Source organism: Scyliorhinus canicula, chromosome 7 (genome assembly GCF_902713615.1).
Source record: "Scyliorhinus canicula chromosome 7, sScyCan1.1, whole genome shotgun sequence".
Lineage (NCBI taxonomy): Eukaryota > Metazoa > Chordata > Chondrichthyes > Carcharhiniformes > Scyliorhinidae > Scyliorhinus > Scyliorhinus canicula.
Window position 1 is genome coordinate 123,237,258 of NC_052152.1, and position 17,821 is coordinate 123,255,078.

At 48.7% G+C, this 17,821-nt stretch overlaps 1 protein-coding gene across 1 annotated transcript in view; it reads right to left on the reverse strand.

Annotated features, from left to right (window-relative positions):
* LOC119969125 (coagulation factor VII-like) overlaps positions 1-17,821 on the reverse strand; it is a 198,819-nt gene that overhangs the window by 51,297 nt on the left and 129,701 nt on the right. The window contains 3 exon segments of the mRNA XM_038802342.1: positions 2,448-2,569; positions 9,031-9,136; positions 9,138-9,172. Coding sequence (XP_038658270.1) covers positions 2,448-2,569; positions 9,031-9,136; positions 9,138-9,172 — 263 coding nt within the window.

A 17,821-nucleotide genomic window follows, 5' to 3' on the forward strand; every position in this document is an offset into this window, starting at 1 on the left:
TGAACCACCTCTGGTGGCGGCGGGATCGGTGGCGCGACCGGGCACCCGGGGTCCTGGGGGGGGGGGTGAGGCGATCGGACCCCGGGGGGTGCCCCCACGGTGGCCAGGCCCGCGATCGGAGGCCCCCGATCGGAGGGGGCGGGCCAGTGCCGTGGGGGCACTCTTTCTCCTCTGTCGCCACGGCCTCCGCCATGGCGGAAGCGCGGAAGAGAATCCCCCAGCGTGCATGCGCCGGTGGTGACGTCAGCGGCAGCTGACGCTGACGTCACCACCGGCGCATGCACGAACCGGCGAAGGCCTTTCGGCCAGCCCTGGCGCCGGGCGGCGGGACTGAAGGGCCGCTGGTGCCGGTTTTGGCTGGCGCCAGTCGTCATGGTGCCAACCGCTCTGGAGGGGGCCTAGCCCCCAAAGGTGCGAGAATTCCGCACCTTTCGGGAGGCCCGACGCCGGAGTGGTTGGCGCCACTCCCCTACGCCGGGACCCCGTGTCCCGCTGGGTAGGGGAGAATGCCGCCCCTGAAGTGCCATATTTCCCGCCACACTAAACAGTGGAAAATGCACCAGGGAACCTCGCCGCAATGACACTTCATTTCAAAACAGGAAAATACCATCCATTAACTCTTTTTTTCTCTCTGCAGAGACTGGCAGACCTGCTTAGATTTTCCAGCACTTTCCGTTTTTATTTCGGATCTCCAGCATTTGTAGTATTCTGTTTTTCTTAATGTGCTTCAAATCGTACATGACAATATCCAGGCTTGGTCACGCCATCCAAATGTCAGGCAATGACAATCTCCAACAAGAGAGGATCTGACCATCACCCCTTGACATTCAATGGCATTACCATCGCTGATCCCTCATTATGCGGGGTTGGGTAGTTACCATACAATTTCATGTCATCCTGAGGGTTACCATTGACCAGAAACTGAATTGGACTAGTCAAATAAATACTGTGACTACAAGAGCAGATCAAAGGCTAGGAATTCTGCGGCGAGTAACTCCCCAAAACATTTCCACCATCTAAAAGGCACAAGTCAGGAGTGTAATGGAATACCCTCCACTTGCCTGGATGAGTGCAGCTCCAACAACACTCAGAAAGCTCAACACTGCCAAGGACAAATTGGTCTGTTTCATTGTTACCCCTTCCACAAACATTCAATGGGCGGCACGGTAGCACAATGGTTAGCACTGCTGCCTTGCAGCGCCAGGGATCTGGGTTAAATTCCCACCTTGGGTTACTGTTTGCATGGAGTTTGCATGTTCTCCCTGTGTCTGCGTGGGTTTCCTCTGGGTTCTCCCGTTCCCTCCCAAGGTGTATGGGGTAGGTGGATTGACCATGCTAATTGTCCCTTAGTGTCCAGGGATGTGAAAGTTAGGTTCTGGAATTGCAGGGATAGGTGGGACATGGATTGGTGCAGACTTGATCGGTCAAATGGATTCCAATGGATGGACAGTGACCTGGTGGGATCGAACCCAGGTCCTCGGAGCAGTGGGAAGTTCAGTGGGATGTATCCAGGATTGGATGGTATTCTTAAAAATAACGATTTCAAAATGGGAAGTGTATTGACATGGTTTGAGCATGGTGGCACAATGGTCAGCACTGCTGCCTCACGGCGCCGAGGTCCCAGGTTCGATCCCGTCTCTGGGTCACGGTCCGTGTGGAGTTTGCACATTCTCCCCGTGTTTACATAGGTTTTTCCCCCACAACCCAATGATGTGCAGGGTAAGTGGATTGGCCACGCTTAATTCGAAAAAAATGAATTGGGTACTCCAAATTTATTTTTAAAAAAAGAGAATGTAAAGTCGGTCTAACAAAGGGTTTTTAAATTCTGAAAGAAAAGAAAAGTGCAGTCAGATTCCTGTTCTCATTGTATCAGCAACAGGGGAACTTAGACTGAGCCATTAAATTGAAGGAAGAAGTTAATAATGCACTGGATCTTACAATCAGTAGCAAAGCCGATGATCTTGTAAACTGTCGGCAAAGATCTAGCAATCACTATGGCATGAATTTCATTTAATCCAATGATAAATTAAATCTGATGCCATGCCATCAAGCAGGGTAAGTAGCCAGTCACACTGAAGAATTCTCACAGACAATTGAGGAAGTAAAGAAACAAAAACAGAAAATGTGGAAGTAAAGAACATTTGCCATTTTTCAATTCACAGATGTTTTTGTCAGTTTCAGTAGGTGAAAGTTGACAGTTTTATAATTATAATTTATAATTATTATCACCACCAAATCCAGGCCATCATGCTTCAGAATATGGAACACATTAATAAAAGGCACAAATGAAACCAACCTAATCAAGTCAACTCTAATTTAATTGAATAAATACCGAAAATATTAACAGCTCTGGGCAAAAAGCAGTGAAATACAATAAGAAAGCTAAGAGAGATAGCATCCATAATGGACTGAGGAAATGATATTTGGCAGCATTAATTCTTGTATACCTGCCATGGGTATTCTCCTTTCAAAGCATCCGATCCACCAACAATTCTCCCCAGATTCTTATATTCATCAGGCTTGCTTTTCTTATTCATCAAAACTGGCACTTTTCCACATGGATAGGGCACTTTTAAAATAAAAGTTATCATTTAGTCTTGAAATGAGCTAACTTTTTAATCAATGTAATTCTAGGTGGATTCTCCGGTCGCCGACGCTGAAATTGCGTTCGCTGAATGTTCGGAGAATCACAGTTCCCGACCAAATTGGGGGTGGCGCCGCTTTCGCGATGTTTCACTCCCTCCAAAGAGTATGCCGCGCAACATATCGATGGCCTCAAGAGATTGCCTGAGGCCCACACCCGATCGTCCGCCCTCGACCGGCCAAGTTCCTGATGGTGTAGGTCATGTGTGGTCTCATCCATCAGGAACTTGGTGTGGCGGCTGCGGACTCAATCCAGCACCGCCACAATTGGGGGAGGGCCGATCCGCGGCAGGGGATTTATCAGGGGCTGGGAGCACTGGGGCGTGGTGGTCCAGGGAGCGTGAACTGGCCAAAGGATGGGCACTATTTCATGGGCCGGGTCCACGAGCAGCCACTGCCATGCAGGCTGCCGCCGTGAGCACGCAAGGCCACAGACCCGGCAATTCTGCGGGTGATATCGGCAGCGAGATCCGGGTGCTCTATGCTGCCGGCATGCTAGCCCCCACCCAAACAGAGAATTGGTGGTCGTTTTGCGCCATTTATTTTATCATAAAACACCACCATTCCCACGCCGGCATGGGGACATCGATACATAGATACATAGAAGATAGGAGCAGGAGGCCTTTTGGCCCTCCGAGCCTGCTCCGCATTCATCACGATCATGGCTGATCATCCAACTCAATAGCCTAATCCTGCTTTCTCCCCATAGCCTTTGATCCCATTCTTCCCAAGTGCTATATCCAGCCGCCTCTTGAATATATTCAAAGTTTTAGCATTAACTATTTCCTGTGGTAATGAATTCCACAGGCTCACCACTCTGTGTGAAGAAATGTCTCCTTAGAACATAGAACAGTACAGCACAGAACAGGCCCTTCGGCCCTCGATGTTGTGCCGAGCAATGATCACCCTACTTAAACCCACGTAACCCGTATACCCCTAACCCAACAATCCCCCCATTAACCTTACACTACGGGCAATTTAGCATGGCCAATCCACCTAACCTGCACATCTTTGGACTGTGGGAGGAAACCGGAGCACCCGGAGGAAACGCACGCACACACGGGGAGGACGTGCAGACCCCACACAGACAGTGACCCAGCCGGGAATCGAACCTGGGACCCTGGAGCTGTGAAGCATTGATGCTAACCACCATGCTACCGTGAGGCCTTATCTCTGTCTGAAATGGTTTCCCCTGAATCCTCAGACTGTGACCCCTGGTTCTGGACACACCCATCATTGGTGTCGAGTCCTGTTAGAATTTTATAAGACTCTATGAGATCCTCCTTCATTCTTCTGAACTCCAGCGAGAACAATCCCAACCTAGTCAATCTCTTCTCATATGACAGTCCCGCCATCCCTGGAATCAATCTGGTAAACCTTTGCTGCACTCCCTCGAGAACAAAAACATCCTTCCTCAGAGAAGGGGACCAAAACTGCACACAATACTCCAAGTGTGGCCTCACCAAGGATCTGTACAATTGCAGAAACACATCCTTGCTTCTATACTCAAAACCTCTCACAATCAAGGCCAACATACCATTAACCTCCTTTACCGCCTGCTCCCCATGTCAACTGTACTGGTTACCTCTTCAAAGAATTCCAACGACTTGTCAAGTATGATTTTCCCGTGATAACTTCATGCTGACTCTGATGGGATCCTGCCGCATAGCCCCAGAACCGGACAATCCAGCCCTATGTCCAGAAACATAGAACATAGAACAGTACAGAACAGAACAGGCCCTGATATATTCAAGTTTGTGCCAGATGTTGTGCCAAGCATTGTCTGAAACCAAGATCAGGGGGGTTTTATTCATTTGTTTCATTTATTTTATTCTTTTTTTTTTACAAGTTCGGGTGGGTTTTATTCATTTTTTACATTTATTTTACTCATTTTATTTTTCATTTTTTTACAAGTTCGGGGGGGGGGGGGGGTTATTTGATCAAATTTAGCAGGAAAAAAATTCAGAACTTTGGACAGATGGAGACTCCATACTTTCCAACACCTTCATCCAACAGGTTCCATTGGAGGAGCGTGTACGAGTGCTAAAGGGACCCAAAACCATTTCCTCCCAATTTTTGTCAGCAGCAAACAGGTAAGAGAAGATGGTGGGTTTGCGCAGGTCGGCTGCCGTGGGTCGTGAAGGTCGGACCGCTTGGGTCGCGATGGTCGGCCAAGTTGGGTCCCGAATTTGGATGGTTGGTAAAAATGGGTCCCCGGAAAAAAAAGTTTGAAGAACACTGCCCCAGGGCAACCCACCTCAGCCGACCCAGCAGCAGGATGGGCGGGCCGCTAACAACAACCAGTGTCATCTATTGGCTGGATGCTGTATGTGGCGCAGTGTGTATATGTGGCTGCAGCTTGTCAGCCTCCCAAGTGTCAATCATGGACCCGGCAAATCCCACACTGTTTCTCATTGGAAATCGATTGTGTTCCACATGGCACAGCTGTAGCCCCTTCCACTGTCGCTGAATTGGTCCAGGTGTGAGTCAGTTTTTGCTGTCATGGAAGTCCACGAACCTGTCCCGGCATCAACACTTATAGTCGCAGATTGATTCCCGGCATTGGGTCACTGTCTCTGTGGGTCTGAAAGTTCTCCCCGGTGTGTGCGTGAGTTTCCTCTGGGTGCTACGGTTTCCTCCCACAGTCCAAAGATGTGCAGGTTTAGTGGATTGGCCATGATAACATTGCCCTTAGTGTCCAAAAAGGTGGGGTGGGGGTTACTGGGTTACGGGGATGGAGGTGTGGGCTTGGGCAGGGTACTCTTTAAGGGCCGGTGCAGACTCAATGGTGGAATGGCCTCATTCTGCACTGCACTGTAAATTCTATGATCAGGGAATCATGCCGACATTTCCTGCTGTCAGTGAATTATAGGGGGCTGGGACTCTCCACTTGCCGCGGTGAAATCACAAAACGCGATTGGGCGGAGGATTCACCTCCGACCCTAAAATTGGGGTTGGCGACGGTTTGATGCCAAATTGGGATGCCATTAAACCCCGAAAATGGCGGAAATGAATTGCTCGCCGCATGGAGTGAAAGTACTGTAGGCATATCGTTAGCGGGCCTGACACCCTATTCTCCAGGGCCTCCGAGGTTCACGTCCTCCGATGGGCCGAGTTCCCAACGGCATGGTTCACTTGTGGGTTTCAAAAATCGTGAATCTTGCATCTTGGCTGCTGAGCGAGAGGATGGGGAAGTAGGACACGGAGTGGAGTGACTGTGGCTGCTGGCCCGGACACCGGCCGTGCTGGCTGGAGTAGCGGGCCCCCTGCCAGGACTGGGGGAGGGGAGGGGGAGAGGGCGACGAGGCCGAGCAGATGGCGTGCCCCCCCCACAGGACTGGGGCGGTGTCTCTACACCAACCGCCATTACAGTGGCCACCTTGCTGTGTACCCACTGACCACCCACCTCGGCCCCTGGTTCTACACAGTGGCACTGGTCATATGGGTGCGCCCACCCCGTACCCCAGCTCCCACCACAGTGCTGCCCTGCTCCCAAACACCCTGCCCACCGGCCGTCACCCACATGAGGCATGCCAACCAACGGCCACGCTGGCAGCAGGAAACGGTCGCCAGGACCGGGGCAGCGATGGTGCAGGATAGCGATGGGGCAGGGTTGCCATCGTGGGGGAGGGACATGCGTGGGCAGAGCCTGCACTGCCAACTAGAGCCACCATGAAGACCACCGAACTTGATTTGGCACAGGAGTATGCACCATGCTGCCATGTTGGCCTTTCACCCCATGTAGACAATGGCATTTGTTGTTCAGCCAGCAATGCTGGCCACCGTGGTGATGGTCGGAGCTCTGCGGGATGTCCTGTGGCCACGTGAGCGGGAGCTGCTCGGAGAGGAGGGTGAAGTTGCAACGGTAGAGCGGACAGCGGCAGAGCGGCCAGCAGAGGACCAGGCTGCAGAGGAAGGGGCTGCAGAGGAACAGGCTGCAGAGGGGCAGGTGGCAGCCGCACAGGCTGGAGGGCTGGCTACCCAACAGGGCGAGGAGGAGGAGCTGCCAAGGAGGCACTGCATGAGGCCTCATGTATACTGGTGCTGCCTATCATTTGAGTACCTGCTGGACCAGGCATGCCGTCGGAGAATCCGGTAGGTAGAGAGACAGTGCGACACATGTGCCATATGATGGCACACCTGGCACCGCGGGGTTTTGGGGGAAGACGCAAGCTCCCAGTGACCGTCAAGGTGACGGTCCGCCATGAACTAATACGCGACGGGGGTCCTTCCAGTCGGCGAGTGGGGAACTTTCAGGGATATCACAGAGCTCATTGAGTACAAGAGTTGGCAAGTCATGTTACAGTTGTATAAGACTTTGGTGGGCCACATTTGAAATACTGCGTACAGTTCTGGTCGCCACATTACCAAAAGGATGTGGATGCTTTGGAGAAGGTGCAGAGGAGGTTCACCAGGATGTTGCCTGGTATGGAGGACGCCTAGCTCTGAAGAAAGGTTGAGTAGATTAGGATTATTACATTAGAGAGACAGAGGTGAGGGAGGACCTCATTGAGGTCTACAAAAATCATGAGAGGTATAGACAGGGTGGATAGCAAGAAGCTTTTTCCAGACTCAATTACTAGGGGTCACGAGTTCAAGGTGAGAGGAGAAAAGTTTAAGGGAGATATGCGTGGAAAGTTTTTTACGCAGAGGGTGGTATGCCTGATATGCATTGCCGGCGGAGGTGGTAGAAGCGGGCACGATAGCGTCATTTAAGATGTATCTAGACAAATACATGAATGGGAAGGGAGCAGAGGGATACAGATCCTTTGAAAATAGGCGACTGTTTTAGAGGATCTGGATCCACGCAGGCTTGCAGAACCGAAGGGCCTGTTCCTGTGCTGTAATTTTTCTTTGTTCTTTGTTCTCCTTTGTTCTTCAAAACACCTTCCTGCCTGCCGATACACTCCTGAGACCCTGACACCTTACTCATGACCTCACTACTCTCAACCTCCTGCACACTAGAGCTGCAATTCAGGTTCCCATCCCTCTGCTGAATACGTTTTTAAACCCTCCCGAAGGCAAATTCCCCCCCCCCCCCAAGGATATTGGTACTCCTCTGGTTCAAGTGTAGACCATCCCATTTGTAGAGGCCCTACCTACCCCAGAATGAGCCCCAATTATCCAGGAATCTGAAACCCTCCCTCCTGCACCATCCCTGTTCAACTGCTCTTTCCCTATTCCTCATCTCGCTAGCACGTGGCACGGATAAAAGCCCAGAGATAATAATTCTGTCTGTTCTAGCTCTAAGATTCCACCCTAGCTCCCTGACTACCTGCCTTACATTCCTGTTCCTTTTCCTACCTATGTTGTTGGTGCCTATTTCGGCCATGACTTGGCTCCCCCTCCCCCTTAAGGATCTGGAAAACACGATCCGAGACATCACGGACCCTGGCACTTGGGAGGCAACACATCAACACCTGTCTCTTTCGTTCCCACCGAATCTCCAAACTATGGAGGTCCCCAGTGACTAATGCTCTACCCCTCTCCCGCTTCCCTTCTTTGTCTGTGAATTACAGCATTCCTGCTAACAGTGAATTATAAGTTTCCTGCTATCAGTAAATGATATGATTCCTGTTCCAAGTGAATTATAGGATTCCTGTTGTCAGTGAATTGTAGGATTCCTTTGATCAGCGAATTATTCCTGGGACTGGATTCTCTGATTTGCAGACTAAGTGCGGACGGCGACTGCATTGATCCTCCATCCGGTGGGGGGAGGGGTGGGGGGGGGGGGTGGGGTGGTGCTAGTAGCCTTGCAGCGTAATACCCCGGCATTACCTGCGGATACGGACGTGCAACATGGTGCCAGCCTCGGGCGCACCCGGCCTGCCAAAAACTGTCCCCCTGTAACCAGCCTCGCCACTCCCGGACCATCTCTCACCAGTCCCCCCAGCCCCTGATGAAGGCCCTCCAGCTAGCGGTCCTCCGACTGCGGCGGAGCTGGACTCAGTCCCCAGCCGGTATGCCGGGTTCACGAAGAAAAAAAGGAAAAGTGTTCCACGCCGTTGTGGAACTCGGTCCATTGGGGGCGGAGCATCAGGGGAGGGCCTCAGGGTGATGTCCTGAGGCTGTCCATATGGCGTGTGGCATACTCTTTGAGTTTGCCATTTTTGAGGGGGCGGAGCATCGCTAAACCGCCCGATTTCCGCACAAACGCGGATTCTCTGGCCGATCGCCAAAACGCGATTCGGATTCGATAACCGTAGAATCCTGCCCCTGTTATCAATGAGTTGTCGGATTTCTGCTGTCACTGAATTATGGGGTCCATCGTACTCTTGGTTGTTGGGTCCCTGCTCTCTGAAAAGTCATCCTCGACCTCTGACAGTTTAGTTTTATGTAACCTGTACATTTGTTGATCAATTGTGAAGAAAATGCAGGGTTAATAACCTTTAGCAATGCAGGATATTCCATCGTCACCAAGTCTGTAGTCCTCTGTACAGCTGCATTGACGAGATGCATTCGCAACATCACTGCAGAACTGCTCACAATATCCAATTCTCAAAGATACACTCAACTCTGTTGGTTTTTTCTAAATACAAGAGAAATCAGTCACATGGAGGAATAACTAGTGTTGGAAATATATGTAATGTAGCTATATATGCATGCATTATATAGATCTATATAGACACTAGAATAATATCAGCACTATGTATGATTTCCAAGTATACAAGCCCTATATGCACAAAGGGCTGGCTGGATTCTCCACCGGCAGGATTTTCCGTTGCTTGAGCAGCACACCACGTCCGTGGTTTCTCGGTGGCATGGGGGTGGCCACAATGGGAAATCTCATTGGCAGGCAGGAACGGAGAATCCTGGTGTTGGAGAGAGCGTGCCGCTGAGGAACACACAATTGACGGATCAGAGAATCCAGCCCATAGTACTTTATACATGCAAGTTTTTAAAAAAAAAAAATTTAGAGTACTGTAGAAGTACCCATTTATTTTTTCCAATTAAGGGGCAATTTAGCGTGGCCAATCCACCTACCTCTGCACATCTTTGAGTTGTTGGGACGAAACCCACGCAAGCACGGGGAGAATGTGCAAACTCACACACGGACAGTGACCCAGAGCCGGGATCGAACCTGGGACCTCGGCGCTGTGAGGCTGCAGGGCTAACCCACTGCGCCACCGTGCTGCCCCACACATGCATGTTTACAAACATAGAGGTACCGGCTGGGATTCTCCGTTGCCCGATGCCAATATCGTAATCGGTAATTGGGCAGAGAATCCCTGTTTACGACCGAATCGGATGCTGTGCTCCTCCAAAACGGCATAATCAAGGAACACGCTGCACGCCGTTGGGATGGTCTCAGGGTGTTACCTGAAGGCCCTCTCCTGATGCTTCACCCCTGATGGGCTGAGTTCCTGACGGCGCGGGACAGTGTCCAGCGCCGCCACAGTTGGGGGGGGGGGGGGAGCTGTGCTGCTGGCCAGAGGGGCTTTGACGAGGGCTGGGAGGACTGGTGGGAGATGGCCTGGGGTGGCAAGGGGTCCCAAAGGGAAGGCACTATCTGGCAGGTCAGGTCCATGCGCGGCCTGCACCATATTGTATGGGCGCGACTGCTGCAGGTCATATTGGGAAGAACTGTGCATTTTATTGTGGCGTGGCTGCCAGCACCTCACCGGTCGAAGCATCGAAGCTGGGGCGGCACCAACTTCTCGTCGTAAAACCAGACACTACCTCCGGACATAGCCTCAAAACTGTAGAATCTAGCCACCATTCTGTCTCCTGGAAGCTCGAGTTTCAGAGCTGGAGCGGCGGCTGGAACACTGGGAAGCACCCGCGAGCCGGAGAGTATCGTGGATAGCACGTATAGAGAGGTGGTCACACCGCAGGCTCAGACTCCGTAGGCAGGAAAGGAATGGGTGACCACCAGACAGAGCAAGAGAGCTAGGAAGGAGTGCAGGAATCTCCTGAGGCCATTCCCTTGCAGAACAGATATACTGCCTTGGATACTGTTGAGGGGAATGGCCTCTCAGGGGAAAACAGCAACAGCCAAACTCGTGGCCCCACGGTTGGTTCTGCTGTAGAGGGGAGAGGTGATAAGTGTGACAGTGCAATAGTTATAGGGGTTTCAATTGTCAGGGGAATAGACAGGCGTTTCTGTGGCCGCAAACGAGACTCCAGGAAGGTATGTTGCCTCCCTAGTGCGAAGGTCAAGGAGTGGGTACAGGACATTCTGGAGGGGAAGGTGAACAGCCAGTGGTCATGGTTCACATCAGTACAAAACGACATAGGTAAAAAAGGGCTGAGGTCCTAAAAGCAGAATACAGGGAGCTAGGAAGGAAGTTAAGAAATCGGACCTCAAAGGTAGTGATCCCAGAATCACTCCCGGTGCCATGTGCTCGTCAGAGTGGAAATAACAGGATATATAGGATGAATACGTGGCTGAAGAGATGGTGTCAGGGGGAGGGTTTCATTTCCTGGGCATTGGGACCAGTTCTGGGACCTGTACAAACTGGATGGGTTACACTTGGGCAGGACTGGAACTGATGTCCTATTTGCTAGAGCGGTTGGGGAGGGTTTTAACTAATATGCCAGGGGGTGGGAACCTATGCAAGGAGTCAGAGAAAGAGGGAGCAAGGACAAAAGCAAAAGGTAGAAAAGAGAATAAGAAAAGTGATAGGTGGAGAAACCAAGGACAAAATTCAAACAGGGCAGTAGAGAAAAATATTGGGAGCAAGACAAGCATTGTGAAAAAGACAAACTTAAAGGCTCTGTGCCTTATTGCATGGAGCATTTGCAATAAAGTAGATGAACTAATCGCACAGATAGATATAAATGGGTCTGATATAATTGGCATTACGGCCACATGGCTGCAGGGTGATCATGGATGGGTACTGAATGTCCCAGGGTTCTCAGTATTTCGGAAGAACGGGCATAAAAGAAAAGGTAGTGGCACTGCAGGTTAAAGAGAAAATTTGCACAATAGTGAGAAAGGATATTAGCTCTGACAATGTGGAATCTGTATGGGAAGAGTTGAGAAATACCAAGGGGGCAAAATACATTAGTGGGTGTCATATATAGACCCACAAACTGCAGGGGTGAGGTTGGGAATGGCATTAAAGACGAAATTAACAGATGCATGTAAGTAGGGAATATCATAGAAGATAGGAGCAGGAGGAGGCCTTTTGGCCCTTCGAGCCTGCTCCGCCATTCATCACGATTATGGCTGATCATCCCACTCAATAGCCTAATCCTGCTTTCTCCCCATAACCCTTGATCCCATTCTCTCCAAGTGCTATATCCAGCCGCCTCTTGAATATATTCAAATGTTTAACCATCACTACTTCCTGTGGTAATGAATTCCACAGGCTCACCACTCTGTGTGAAAGAAAACATATCTCCTATCTCTGCCCGAAATGGTTTACCCTGAATCCTCAGACTGTGACCCCGGTTCTGGACACACCATAATTGGTAACATCTTCCCTGCATCTACCCTGTCTAGTCTTGTTAGAATTGTATAAGTCTCTATAGGTCCCCCCTCATTCTTCTGAACTCCAGCGAGAACAATCCCAACCTAGTCAATGTCTTCTCATATGACAGTCCCGCCATCCCTGGAATCAGTCTGGTAAACCCTTCGCTGCACTCCCTCAAGAGCAAGAACATCCTTTCCTCAGAGAAGATCAAAACTGCACACAATACTCCAGGTGTGGCCTCACCAAGGCCCTGTATAATGGCAGCAACACATCCCTGCTTCTATACTCGAAGCTCTTGCAATGAAGGTCAACACAAAGGCCAACACAATGAAGGAACCTACGAGGGAACAAGCGGTCCTAGATCTTGTCCTGTGTATGAGACAGGATTGATTCATGATCTCATAGTTAGGGATCCTCTCGGAAGGAGCGATCACAATATGGTGGAATTTAAAATACAGATGGAGGGTGAGAAAGTAAAATCAATACTAGTGTTTTGTGTTTAAACAAAGGAGATTACAAGGGGATGAGAGAAGAACTAGCTAAGGTAGACTGGGAGCTAAGACTTTATGGTGGAACAGTTGAGGAACAGTGGAGAACCTTCCAAGCGATTTTCACAGTGCTCAGCAAAGGTTTATACCAACAAAAAGGAAGGACGGTAGAAAGAGGGACAATCGACCGTGGCTATCTAAGGAAATAAGGGAGAGTATCAAATTGAACGAAAAAGCATATAAAGTGGCAAAGATTGCTGGGAGATTAGAGGACTGGGAAATCTTTAGGGGGCAACAGAAAGCTACTAAAAAAGCTATAAAGAAGAGTAAGATAGAGTATGAGAGTAAACTTGCTCAGAATATAAAAACAGACAGTAAAAGTTTTTACAAATATATAAGACAAAAAAGAGTGGCTAAGGTAAATATTGGTCCTTTAGAGGATGAGAAGGGAGTTTTAATAATGGGAAATGAGAAAATGGCTGAGGAACTGAACAGGTTTTTTTGGGTCGGTCTTCACAGTGGAAGACACAAATAACATGCCAGCGACTGATAGAAATGAGGCTATGACAGGTGAGGACCTTGAGAGGATTGTTATCACTAAGGGGGAGTGATGGGCAGCTAATGGGGCTAAAGGTTGACAAGTCTCCTGGCCCTGATGGAATGCATCCCAGAGTGCTAAAAGAGATGGCTAGGGAAATTGCAGATGCACTAGTGATAATTTACCGAAATTCACTAGACTCTGGGGTGGTCCCGGTGGATTGGAAATTAGCAAACGTGACGCCACTGTTTAAAAAAGGAGGTAGGCAGAAAGCAGGAAATTATAGGCCAGTGAACTTAACTTCGGTAATAGGGAAGATGCTGGAATCTATCATCAAGGAAGAAATTGCGAGGCATCTGGATAGAAATTGTCCCATTGGGCAGACGCAGCATGGGTTCGTAAAAGGCAGGTCATGCCTAACTAATTTAGTGGAAATTTTTGAGGACATTACCAGTGCAGTAGATAACGGGGAGCCGATGGATGTGGTATATCTGGATTTCCAGAAAGCCTTTGACAAGGTGCCACACAAAAGGTTGCTGCATAAGATAAAGATGCATGGCATTAAGGGCATGTAGTAGCATGGATAGAGGATTGGTTAATTAATAGAAAGCAAAGAGTTGGGATAAATGGGTGTTTCTCTGGTTGGCAATCAGTAGCTAGTGGTGTCCCTCAGGGATCCGTGTTGGGCCCACAATTGTTCACAATTTACATAGATGATTTGGAGTTGGGGACCAAGGGCAATGTGTCCAAGTTTGCAGATGACACTAAGATGAGTGGTAAAGCGAAAAGTGCAGAGGATACTGGAAGTCTGCAGAGGGATTTGGATAGGTTAAGTGAATGAAAGTCTGGCAGATGGAATACAATGTTGACAAATGTGAGGTTATCCATTTTGGTAGGAATAACAGCAAACGGGATTATTATTTAAACGATAAAATATTAAAGCATGCCGCTGTTCAGAGAGACTTGGGTGTGCTAGTGCATGAGTCACAGAAGGTTGGTTTACAAGTGCAACAGGTGATTAAGAAGGCCATGCCTCACAACCTTATCGAGTCTTTGAGAAGGTGACTGAACAGGTAGAACGGGGTAGAGGCAGTTGATGTGGTGTATAGTGTTTCAGTAAAGCGTTTGATAATGTTCCCACAGTCGGCTATTGCAGAAAATACGGAGGCTGGGGATTGAGGGTGATTTAGAGATGTGGATCAGAAATTGGCTAGTTGAAAGAAGACAGAGTGGTAGTTGATGGTAATGTTCAAATGGAGTGCAGTTACGAGTGGCGTACCACAAGGATCTGTTTCTGGGGCCGTTGCTGTTGTCATTTTTATAAATGACCTAGAGGAGGGCGCAGAAGGATGGGTGAGTAAATTTGCAGACGACACTAACAGTCGGGTGGAGTTGTAGACAGTGCGGAAGGATGTTGCAGGTTACAGAGGGACATAGATAAGCTGCAGAGCTGGGCTGAGAGGTGGCAAATGGAGTTTAATGTGGAGAAGTGTGAGGTGATTCACTTTGGAAAGAATAACAGGAATGCGGAATATTTGGCTAATGGTAAAATTCTTGGTAGTGTGGATGAGCAGAGGGATCTCGGTGTCCATGTACATAGATCCCTGAAAGTTGCCACCCAGGTTGATAGGGTTGTGAAGAAGGCCTATGGTGTGTTGGCCTTTATTGGTAGAGGGATTGAGTTCCGGAGCCATGAGGTCATGATGCAGCTGTACCAAACTCTGGTACGGCCGCATTTGGAGTATTGCGTACAGTTCTGGTCGCCTCATTATAGGAAGGACGTGGAAGCTTTGGAACGGGTGCAGAGGAGATTTACCAGGATGTTGCCTGGTATGGAGGGAAAATCTTATGAGGAAAGGCTGATGGACTTGAGGTTGTTTTCGTTAGAGAGAAGAAGGTTAAGAGGTGACTTAATAGAGGCATACAAAATGATCAGAGGGTTAGATAGGGTGGACAGCGAGAGCCTTCTCCCGCGGATGGAGGTGGCTAGCACGAGGGGACATAGCCTTAAATTGAGGGGTAATAGATATAGGACAGAGGTCAGAGGTGGGTTTTTTACGCAAAGAGTGGTGAGGCCGTGGAATGCCCTACCTGCAACAGTAGTGAACTCGCCAACATTGAGGGCATTTAAAAATTTATTGGACAAGCATATGGATGATAAGGGCATAGTGTAGGTTAGATGGCCTTTAGTTTTTTTTTCCATGTCGGTGCAACATCGAGGGCCGAAGGGCCTGTACTGCGCTGTATCGTTCTATGTTCTATGTTCTATGTAAGGCAAATGGAATTTTGTCCTTCATTGCTAGAGGGATGGAGTTTAAGACTAGGGAGGTTATGTTGCAATTGTATAAGGTGTTAGTGCGGCCACACCTGGAGTATTGTGTTCAGTTTTGGTCTCCGTACTTGAGAAAGGACGTACTGGCGCTGAAGGGTGTGCAGAGGAGATTCACTAGGTTAATCCCAGAGCTGAAGGGGCTGGATTATGAGGAGAGGTTGAGTAGACTGGGACTGTACTCGTTGGAATTTAGGAGGATGAGGGGGGATCTCATAGAAACATTTTAAATTATGAAGGGAATAGATAGGATAGATGCGGGCAGGTTGTTTCCACTGGCGGGTGACAGCAGAACTAGGGGACATAGCCTCAAAATAAGGGGAAGTAGATTTAGGACTGAGTTTAGGAGGAACTTCTTCACCCAAAGGGTTGTGAATCTATGGAATTCCTTGCCCAGTGAAGCAGTTGAGGCTCCTTCATTAAATGTTTTTAAGGTAACGATAGATAGTTTTTTGAAGAATAAAGGGATTAAGGGTTATGGTGTTCGGGCCGGAAAGTGGAGCTGAGTCCACAAAAGATCAGCCATGATCTAATTGAATGGCGGAGCAGGCTCGAGGGGCCAGATGGCCTACTCCTGCTCCTAGTTCTTATGTAACACACCATTATAGCCTTCTTTACCGCCTGCTGCACCTTCATGCTTACCTTCAGCGACAGGTGCACAAGGGCACCCAGGTCCCGCTGCACACTCCCCTCTCCCAATTTACAACCATTCACGTAGTAATCTACCTTCCTGTTTTTGCTTCCGAAATGAATAACCTCACACTTATCCAAATTATACTGAATCTGCCATTGGTTTGCCCACTCGCCCAACCTGTCCAGATCTTGCTGTCGGATCCCTGCATCCTCATCGCAATTCACCCTCCCACCTAATTTGGTATCATCTGCAAACTTTGAGATGTTACATTTTGTTCCCTAATCCAAATCATTAATATATATTGTGAATAGCTGGAGTCCCAGCACCAATCCCTCTGGTACCCTACTGGTTACTGCCTGCCAATTTGAAAAGGACCCATTAATTACTCTTTGCTTCCTCTCTGCCAACCAGTTTTCTATCCACCTCAATACATTTCCCCCAATCCTATACGCTTTAATTTTGCACAAAACTTATGCAGGACTTTGCCAAACGCTTTCTGAAAGTCCAAATATACCACAACGAGTGGCTCCCCTTTGTCGACTGTACTGATTACCTTTTCAAAGAATTCCAACAGATTTGTCAAGCATGATTTTCCCTGCATAAATCCATGCTGACTCTGACTCATCCTGCCACTGCTTTATAAATGTTCCGCTATAAAGTCCTTAATAATAGATTCAAGCATTTTCCCAACTACCGATGTTAGGCTCACTGGTCTATAATTCCCTGCTTTCTCTCCACCTCCCTTTTTGAATATCGGAGTGACATGAGCTACCCTACAATCTGCAGGGACAGTTCCAGAGTCTATAGAATCCCAGAAGATGACCACCAATGCCTCCACTATTTCCAGAGTCACCTCCTAAAGCACTCTGGGATGCAGATTCTCAGGCCCTGGGGATTTATCCGCCTTCAATCCCATCAGTTTTCCCAGCACCATTTCTCCACTCATGTTGCTCTCCCTCAGTTCTTCCCTATTACAAAACCTTTCATTCTCCAACATTTCTGGTATCTGATTTGTGTCCTCATTTGTGAAGACAGAACCAAAGTATGTATTCAATTGTTCAGCCATTCCTTTGTCCCTTATGCATTCCCCTGTTTCTGTCTGTAGGGGGCCTACATTTCTCACTACGAATTTCTTTCTCTTCACATATCAATAGAAACTCTTAGTGTCAGTCTTTATGTTCCCTGCAAGCTTCCTTTTGTTCTGTACTTTCCCCTTCTTAATCAATCCCTTCGTCCTTCTTTGTTGAATTCTAAACTGCTCAGACCTACTTATTTTCTTGGGCAATATGTATGCTTCTTTTTTGGATCGGATATTATTTTGAATTTCCTTTGTAAGCCATGGATTGGCCCTCTCTTCATAAAATATTTCTTTATTCTCCTCCTTTTTCACATTCTCTCCCAACTTTACACCCACCAACAACAAACAATAATCAGTAACAAATATGTCAGTCCCCATATCAATGACAACGATCCCATCCTCCCACCAAACCCCAAACAGTAGCCCGCATGTTCACATAAACAACTGACAAAAAGGAATCAGGAATCACCCATAGCCACCATTAACACACACCGTCCCCCTCCTCCCAACCCTGCCACCCACCCTCCCAACTAATGTTCGATGTTATCCAGTTCTTGAAAGTGCATAATGAATAATGCTCATGAATTGTAGAACCCCTCCATCCCCAACCCTAACCCTCAGTTCAAAATTAACATTCTCAAGAGTCAAGTATTCCAACAGGTCCCCCGTCACGCTAGGGCACAGGGTGTCAC